Consider the following 9,898-nt stretch of genomic DNA (forward strand, 5'->3'; position numbering starts at 1 on the left):
TACCAATGGTGTGGATATTCAAAAACATTAAACATGGGAGTCAAGTTGCTCTCCTGGATCACAGTATTCAGTCCACCACACAACCTGTTTAACTCGAGTGTCCCTTTCCTGGAAGCATTAGATTCTTTTTTCTTTTTTTTTTAGTGGCCTTTTGCTACATAACCACCAGCTCAAACCACAGTCAGTGCTTTTCTTTTGACAGGCATCCCTCAGTAGCCTCTGTGTTGCCATTTTCCATCCCTCTCGTCTTTATCGTCCCCTGTGAGGAGAGTACAGTGCATCAGCTCGCGCAGTCAGACAATGCCCTGTTATTCCTGACTCATGGTAAATTGATCTGATACCATCTCCGCTGTCGCTTTGGCAGAAACAGAACATGACAGGAGCGCGCTCAGTTGGACACACGCACACATGCTTACATACACACTCATTCTGACCAGATACTGCACATCGTCTGCTACTAGACATGAGCTGGAGCTTAAAGGGCACGTAAACCGTTGCTCACAGACACTTTGTCAGTGCATTACAGTAATGTTAGAAAGGGCATGAGGTAAAATATGATAACATATATCTATGAGAGCCTTGCTACTTAATCATATTTCCCTAAACTGGCCTGACTGGTGGTTTGCTACTAACAGAATATTGCAGGCAAAATATAATAACTGAATTCAAAATGAAGCTCAATCGCACCTCATTTCAACACTAAATAGACTCTGCTCAGAAGTATGAGAAGGTTGCAGAATCATTCATATCTTCACTGCACATTACAAGACGAGCATTTTTCCTGTCTTGATCGAGAAACAGGTGCAGAGGTCCGTAAAACAACGAGGTAAAAGTCGTCGTGAGGGACCGGAAAACACGCCTACATCAGTAACACAGAGGACTGAAAGCCCACATCCTCGACCTTGGTACAAAAATGGCTCAGATGAATGGGACAGGAATCCCGGGGCCCTGCGCTGACCGTCCAGTCTGACATCCACTGACGAGGGGGCCCACTAGTCTGACGCTCAGGTATTTTACCCCACATTATCCACATCCTCGCCAAGTTAAACAAACAACCAGTGCCACATGTAGAGTCCCATATAAGTCCTCTGTACATCATTGCTATCTTCAACTTTACTTGCTCTTTGCACCCCCACCCCCACCCCTCGTCTCCACAAACTACAGTATCTGAAAGAGGAGCGGTTGTTGAATTCAAGTATGGTATGCTGCACACACAAAGGCTGAATGAACATTGCTAATATAACCCTTTGGTTAATTGCTTTTTGCAACATTGCTCATAGTTCATTTTCCACAAGAAGTCATGCTGTGACTCAGTGACCAATCTGAATAATGCATAAATAGCTTAAAAATCTGGGATCCATAAGCCCAATCCGCATCATCTACATGTCAGTCAGGCTGAGCTACCTGAAGTGAAACCTAACTGGAGTATCCATCAGCAGACCATCATATTTACAGTGAAGTGACTACTCAACCACATCCACTGTAACCTCACTCATTACTTTAAGTGCCAAATATCATCAAACCAGTGTGAGCGCCAATCGGCTTTGCTATAAATTGCAATAAATTAGTGCGAGTCATCAAAAACATCAAGGCTTCAGAACAGATGCAGATGCAACTCAATTTGAACTGGAGAGAAGTCTAACATACAGCAGACAGAGATGGAGGACACCTTTCTTCATAGTGTCAGGTCTATGATATTCCCCCCACCCCTTCAACCCTTTCAAATTAAGCAGCTCTCAAACCGAGCATTTCCACATACATACATACTTAAAATAAATGCCACACATATAGTACACACTCGCACACTGGCCTGATGATCCGGCTACAAAGTTTGTGAAAGTAAAACCTGGGATTGTCAAAGCTCCCTTGGACATGATGAAGGGGGGGGGGGGGGGGGCGGTGAGTGCAGACTCTAAATCTAGCGTTCCATATTAACTCCACTGGGCCCTGTGCAGCATAGAGTCTCAATTACTTAATTGATCTAATTATGGAAAGAAAATAAAGTGGAGGAACCTCTGGCCCTCTAGGAATTGGGCTAAAGCCCCCCAGTGGTGTCTGAGGGAGTGATGACTTGCGTTTCGTTCCTATTTCTGACTTGAGCACCACGTTTCTCTCATGCAAAGGGTAAGGGGGCCGCAAGTAGGAATTCAAGGCACCGCCACCTCATGACAAAGCAAGAAAAACCACAGCCATATTTGCAAGTGCTCCAGTTGCCCTGACAGTGACAGAGACAATCAAACATAAGACAATGGGAAGTCCTTGATGGGTGACAACAAAAGAAAAAAAAAGATTTTAAATAAACAGGCATTCTTCTCTGTAGAAATTTCATGCACACATTTCTCGTTTTCTTCCTCCTCCTCCTCCTCTGCTCAGGATGTGGTGCTTTGAGGTAATAACGTATCCATTTCATTCCCAAAAGGATGAACTGTCATCCACTGACAGGGCAAGGACTCAACCAATTCCAGCAAGCACCCATATAAACTGAGGGGATAGATGACGCCTCTCCATCCCCTTCATATCACAAAATGATGAAAATCATAAAAGCAGCAAAGAATGGCATTTCCATCATTTCTAATACAAAGTAAGCTACCCAAATATACATATAAAGTTTGAATAAATACTATCAGATATAGTGGTATTTCTTTCTTTTACAGTCCATTGTTGTCTTTTGTGTTTGTACGTACGTATACAGTATTCATGTTACCTGGGAAATAATCCACATGTGCAAATAAGTTTGTTATTGCCAGTTTTTTGCTCATCATATTCGGGGTAGGAAGTGCGTTACAGTCATGGCAGTGGTGGCCTTGTTGCCTCTCTTCACACGGCCATGCTTGCTGAGTGCTATGTAGGAGCCTCTGTAAACCAGAGACTCGTAGGCGTTGTAGTTGTTCGGGAGCAAGCTCTCCTTGAACTTGCACTCGTCGTGGAAGACTGTCTGGAGAGGACAAAGAGACAGACGGCATGAATTTTGATTAGCTGCTCAAGACATGGACGGTTTGTCCCGGCTGAACATAAAAAGGCTGTTTGAAAATATTCTGAGCAATACACGAAAATATAAAGCTAAATTTAGATTACACACAGCAATGGGAACAATTCATTTACACTTTGACAATGTAGAGTTGCCTTTGTGCAATCTCCCAGCAGCATCAACCGCTCTTAAAGCTGCATTGAGTTTGCTCCTTTGAAAATAGGTATTCATTTAACTATACACAGTGAGCCCAGTCATGTATTAGATCAGCTGGAAATTGGCGCACACACAAGGACGTTCTATCAAATGAACTTACATTAAACTGAACTGCTGAACTTTAAAGTATAGTTGACATTTTGGGAAATAGGTTGATTCACTTCATTGCCAAGAGTTAAATGAAAAGATTGATACCATTCTCGTGTCTGTACGGTCAATATGAAGCTACAGCCAGGAGATGCTTAACTTAGCTTAGCAAGCCTAGCTTAGCAAGACTGGAAACAGGGGGAAACAGCTAGCATAAAGCCTAAAGCTCACTAATTAACTAGTTATATCTTGTTAATTAGTGAGCATCAGTGAGTATCCCCCAGTTTCCAGTCTTTATACTAAGCTAAGCTAATTGTTTCCTGGCTGCAGCTTCATATTAAACAGACCGAGAGGAGTCTCAATCTCCTCATCTAACTGTCGGCAAGAAAGCAAATAACCCTATTTTACAAAATGTCCAACTATTCCTTTAAAATGGAAAAAAAATAAAATCCCAATGAAATATTTAAACTATATAATAAAGCACTATAATCACAGATTCTAGGTACGAGACTGATCACTATTCTCCACGTAAAGTCCCTATATATAAAATAATTTCTACAGTATCTGCCACTATGATGAACAATGTGACTGCTGCACTGAGCTGACGGTGCACGAGCAGCAGAGCAAATACTCCATACCATGTGGCCTAATTCAATCTCTTATCAGATCATCAGCCTGCTCACAAGCTAACGCTTCATCACTCATGACCAGGCTCACATTCTGTCTGTCAAATATGTTGGCCACAGCGAGCAAACCAGCAGCCATGTGTCAGCAGGGCTCTGCTAAACACAATGTTTCCTCCCCCACCACCAGGAACATTTATGTATTAATAGCTGTCATTGCTCTACGGATGACATCTTCCAAAGGTTATCTCCAGTCATTTTACAAATGCATCTTATCTGTGTGATGAGGATGACAAGTTCAAGTTCAACTAAATTGGCATTTCAACCATAAAAGATTGCAGCTGAAATAGTGTTTCTTTGTTATGAAGGGAAAAGAAACATCAGAAGTGCTTGCCTGCATCAGAATACCTGCTTGCAATAAAAGATGTGAATAAATTCAATAAAGTGCATTTGGCAATAAAAAGATAAAAGTAAGATATACACATATGGTGTATACATCCATGTGTAATAAATATATAGGGTGGGGGTGGCTAGCTTTATATGTTTGTGTTACCTTCTTATTTATTGTCATCTTAACCACACCTAAAGACTCCCAGTGGCATTTCATATTTCAAGGGACCTCACAAAACATCCAACACTCAGCAGCAGAATCAAATTGAGGCCTGTGGGAAGTTAAATCCTTGAAACCGTTGTCAAAGTATACTGGGAATTTGTAGGTTTCAAATTCAGGTGTTCTTTGAGCTTGCATCAAAGATATATGAAAAATCCAAATGGCGCTGTGCCACCTGCCACAACACCTCAAACGGTGCCAAATGTACACACATTTAGCATGTTCTTCTCAGAAATGTAACAAGCACAACTGCAGTTTTGTGAGAATAGCAAACAGCCATGAGGCTATGAGAAATGCAGGAAGCACTTCTTAGGAGATAGATGGAAGTCAAACATGATTTCAAAACTAGAAATCAAAATGCTGTATTTTTTGGAGGTGGGAGAAGCTGGTGGTGGTGGTGGTGGTGGTGGTGGTGAGGTGGGTGAGTTGAGCCTTTGCCTCCCTAGATGTGTGTGATGTTCACTGTCCTGCAAAATAAGCGCTTTGCCATTAAAATCGATTTCCAGCTCTGCTGACAGGTTTCTTTGCGTCAGGGGGTTTTCCCTCCTCCTCTCACACACACACACACACACACACTACAGGCGGGTGGACTCGGCCCTGCATCTGTTAACCTCATCATTATTTACCCATAGGCCACCAGGCCTAGCACACTTGCTTTAAATAGAGCTTTATACATTCCTGATGAAATTAAAATATATGGATTTCACATAATGAGCAGCCCCCCTGCTGGCAGATAGGGTCCCATCCCCAAAATATGACTGTGGTCGAGCTGTAAAGTGCGTCCTTTTTTCGTCAGGACCCCGTTAACTAACATTGCTGGACAATAAATGAAATACTGTGCATACCTACCGTTCCGTATAACCTCCCACGGCTGTTCATTGCGACAAACAGCTCACTCTTCACCCCGTACAGGCTCACCACTCCTCTCTCCACCGTAGAGATCTCTATGAGACCTGACACAAGACAAAGAATGACTGCATGAGAGTGAAACAGTAAATAATAATACAGTACCAACCGACCATCCTGGCTGATTCAGGGTTTCATCATGGTGACTGTGGCGTTGTGCTCTCTCTCTCTCTCTGCGTCTATGGGTGTAACCTCGCAGATTGCTGCGCAGCATGCCGAGCCTTTGTTCTGCATCTTTCACCCCATCTCACATTTGCATCCCGGCGCGTGTCAATTAAGCGCATTCCGGTTATTGCAATAATCGCAGTAATTGCATTGACGTGCACGGCTATTGGTCTCTGGACCGCCCTCACAGGGCTGCGTAAAAATAAGTTGTGTCTAAAAGCGTCCATACATTCATGTCATGGTTGAGCTTGGGGGAGGAGGAGGAGGGGGGGGGGGGGGGGTAGGGGGTGTTCAGCACTGATGGATACTTATTTTTAATAGATTTGTCTTTGCTGTGGAAGAAATCCAATTCTCCCCCAGAGTCGGAAGACATATGATCATGCAGATTAATAGAGGGGATAGACTAGCCCGCTCATCACAGATCCATGCGTATTGACTCTGCCTCTCTTTTATGTCTATTGCATTACATCGGTGGAGGTATAACTCACTGTACTGGTTTTCATTATGTGCACCGTTTATCCTGCCGTCGGGGAGGATCTGAAGGTGAAACCCGATGCCCACGTTGCAGTAGAGCCTCCGCACTCTTTTGATGCCCAGCAGATAGTCACTCTCCCAGTTCAGCTCCGGTTTCTCCCCGGAGATCCCCAGTACCGAGCGGGAGAAGAGGGTCTCCCATCTTTTCTCCAGCAAAGTTGCGTTTGTCCTGCCGCTCGGTAAAGGGTACGCTGACACGATCCCCAGCAGAAAGCCCAGGAGAACCACCGCGGTCAGCGTCCAGTGCGGCGTGCCGGCCTCGCAGGACATACTGACGAGGAGCCTTTGCGCAACGGCCATCCGGTTTACCTTCGGGCCACGTGGTCAAAATTAATGACCCTAAAAATACCGCTCTTCTTGTTTTGCTTCCTTCGGCATGCTGGCTGAGGGTTATTTTTGGAGCGCAGATCAGGGCTTTGGGCATGAAACGCAAGCCCCGGTGCAGAGGAGGAGAGGAGACTGGAGAGTGCGCGGCAGAGCTGGAGGTGATGGTGATGATGGTGATGTTGGTGGTGGTGATTACCATGTTTTGCAGCTCCTCCGCGCCTCTCTCTCTCCCGCACACGCACGCACACACACACACACACACACACTCTCTCGTTCTCTCTCTCTCTCTGTCTCTCTCTGTCTCTCTCTCTTCCCCCCTCTCCGTCTCCCTCTCGGCAAGAGTTCAGAGTAAATCCTCCACCACTCACCAAAAACCCAGTTTCAACCTTGCCAGGGCTATCGCATCCCTAGATGACATCATGCTGACTTCACCGCTGGGACAATACAAGGGTAGAGAGGGTGCTGACAGCAGGAAAAATACCAAGTCTGTGGAGAGTTGAGGGGAATAGCCTGTACTGTCACTGCCGGGCTGGAAGGGGAGAAAGCTTATTGGTGGCGTTCAGCGGCCGTGGGACGCGATGGGGCACTCGGGCTGCTCCCAAATTGGGTCGGTGGTCATATGTCTGTCAGGCCGCTTCCTTATTTAGAAGGAAGGTGTAAAAACAGGCCCACTTGTCACCGGAGAGCAATGACAGGGCTCTTGTGGTCCCACTTCTTCTGCTACGCCGTTCAGGAACTTTCCCCAGCAAACCTGTGTTTTTCTGGGCCTAAACTGACACATCAGCTGGACCACAGAGCCAGCAGGGTGTCCGCCGCCCCTCAGTCGCTAAGATCAGGGTTCAAGACCTCCAATGTCGGCCAGCATCCGCCCTGCTGACGTGTCCTTGAGCAAGACATCGACTCCCCCCACCCCCCACCCCCCCAGCTTTACAGCGCGTTTGCGTAATGAAGGCCCAGAGTGGCATTTGAAAAAAGTATCACATTTTCATAAGTGCACCACAACCCGTGCATTTCCCATGGTGCATTCGTGAGAACTGTGAGGAGCAAGCTGGAGAGGCCCGTCATGAAATGGCACACATTGCCAGCATGCCATTCCCTGCAACATGAAAGCCTATCGTCTTTTCCATGTAATAGATAATGCCACCAGCAGCATGCCCATGCGTCAGTGAGGCCAGCGCAGTTGCGCACCAGCGGTCTCTCTTGCACACGTCAGTTCCCCGGGATTTCCAAAGGATGGCACCATTTCATTATAACCAACCCTGTACAGCCTTTAGTCTCAAGTGTCTGTAGACCAAACTGCATATAAATACAGACTTACAATTTAAAAAAAAAAAGAATGAATTGATCCATATTATGTAATATTTTAAGTTTAAATAGTGTATGCAATGCGGACTTATAATTTCTGTTTTTTATATTGAGAAGAAGAATGTGTTTCATTAAATCAGTCAAGGACAACATCTCATTAACAATGCAGTTCTTTTATTTTGTATAAAATCTATTTGGTAACTGCATATTTATACACAATCTGATGGATGTATAGTGACAATGAAATACAACTTTTTGTTACGACTGAATGCATTTATGACAATTACACAAGCGACTGAAACCACACAATGACTTCTGCCCTTAACACAGTCGGACCACTGGCACTTTTTTTTTTGACGGAAATGAAATAGGATATTTGGTTGAGAGCGATAGGGACTGAAAACAACTCCACCCATCCAGTTAAAGATATCTGCAGTGTTTATCTGCTAAGTTTAACAATAAAACAGATCTCTGATAAGAAGTAACGAGTGGTTATATAAGACCCAGATAAAGCAGTATTGACAAAATGAAGAGGTTTCTTATTTGCACCAGAAAAAAGAAACACAAAGCATTTTAGTTGTGTGACAGGAATAAAGTTTTCAGCTGATACAGGCTACATGGATAATGACCACAGGGGCAGACTCTGATGACTTTCAGTATTCTCATCTGCAGCTGCTCAGATATATACTGACAGCAGATCATCTGCTCTGTGATGTTAACAAAGCTACATGGAAAGGTCAGTAATGATGAAATAAATTATAGCTTTGATGATGCTTCTATACCACATCTATACAAATAATTTATCTTTTTTCACAGAAACAGCCTTGCACCTATGAAAGATGCCAAAGAGGCCAATAGTTTAATACGTGCTATTTTGTAATAAAAGCATAAATAAATACATATGTACAAAAAAAAAGTTTGAAAAATGAAAAATGTACAGGCACTTGTAAGACAACTTTTTTTTCTGACACTTTAACTACTGCTAGACAAGGGGGGGGGGGGGTTTGCTTGAGTGTTCTACTCTGCAGTAGTGTCAACATGATTAACAAATCCTCTGCCGTTCTTTACTTCTCCCATGGCGAGCACACCGCAGGCAATAAGATCCTTCAGGACTATTTGTATCTGCTGAACCTAATTCATCACCCCTCGTGTAGCAACAGACAACCTGGATACAAAATGCTCAAAATGAACTCACCGGTTTGGAAACAACCATGGTGTTTACACCAACTGGCCAATTTCAAAAGCTCAACTGAAGGCCACAACACATTTTAACATACAGCATCATATGGGCCAGTGAGTCAAAAGTTTATCATAACCAATGTGAAAAACATGGTCATATCACTTTTCATTAGCCTCGCACTTAAATATTAATCGTGCTTTCTCACCGTCTGTCCTCCATGTTACACACACACACACACACACACACACACACACACACACACACACACACACACACACACACACACACACACACACACACACACACACACACACACACACACACACACACACACACACACACACACACACACACAGCTTGTCCTTCAGCCCACCAATATACAGTGCCTACTCTTGCATCATTTTCAGTAACCAAATATTTCCATTTACTGCATTACTCTTTTTTTTTTTTTTTGGTCTTTCAGGAATGGGTGCTATGAAGTGGACTTCCATGAGACATCCCCCCTACATGTTTACATACAGCATTACATAACAAGCCCATCTGGATGTCCTAGATTGTCATTTGAGAATACAGTAAAACATGAAGATTTAGGCAGCGGGGAAAGTGTTATCAGTGGCATGAGGACAGGATGGGACACTAAAACAAGGTACTAACCTGAGACAACTGTCCTGATCAGAAGCATAGTTGGGCAGAATGGCAGTCCACTAAACTACTCTTGTTAACCTAGGCAGAGGATGTTAGATGCAATATTTCCAGTTCCAGTAAACAGCTTCATTCTCAAACCAGTCAATAACCTCACCTCAACAGGTTGCATAACAAAATTCCCATAGGGATATACAGTAAATTTGTATACAAAATATTTACAGTAAAACTGTTCGTTAATTAACAGATGACACAGGGAAACATAACATGGGGACAACAACAGAGCACAGCTAAATCTTTAAAGGGGTACTCATCATGGAAAATACTAACTCAGC

General features: G+C 43.8%; 1 protein-coding gene across 1 annotated transcript; it reads right to left on the bottom strand.

The window, feature by feature from the left end:
• Positions 1–2,758: 2,758 nt before the first annotated feature.
• On the bottom strand, positions 2,759–6,409 carry LOC139286799 (fibroblast growth factor 6-like). Its single transcript, XM_070907715.1, has 3 exons — positions 6,064–6,409; positions 5,354–5,457; positions 2,759–2,935 (listed from the first exon to the last, which is right to left on the bottom strand). Exons 1-3 carry the CDS (start codon positions 6,407–6,409, stop codon positions 2,759–2,761), a joined length of 627 nt encoding a protein of 208 aa, XP_070763816.1.
• Positions 6,410–9,898: the final 3,489 nt, after the last annotated feature.

The sequence above is a fragment of the Enoplosus armatus genome, chromosome 6 (genome assembly GCF_043641665.1).
Source record: "Enoplosus armatus isolate fEnoArm2 chromosome 6, fEnoArm2.hap1, whole genome shotgun sequence".
NCBI lineage: Eukaryota > Metazoa > Chordata > Actinopteri > Centrarchiformes > Enoplosidae > Enoplosus > Enoplosus armatus.

Bases quoted from the DNA above. Each gene is read 5' to 3' on its own strand.
- LOC139286799 (XM_070907715.1), bottom strand. From the start codon at position 6,409: ATGGCCGTTGCGCAAAGGCTCCTCGTCAGTATGTCCTGCGAGGCCGGC. The intron at 5,458-6,063 runs GTGAGTTATACC...GTCTTGTGTCAG, and splicing joins ACATAATGAAAACCAGTACA to GTCTCATAGAGATCTCTACG. The intron at 2,936-5,353 runs GTAGGTATGCAC...TGTCCTCTCCAG, and splicing joins GTGGGAGGTTATACGGAACG to ACAGTCTTCCACGACGAGTG.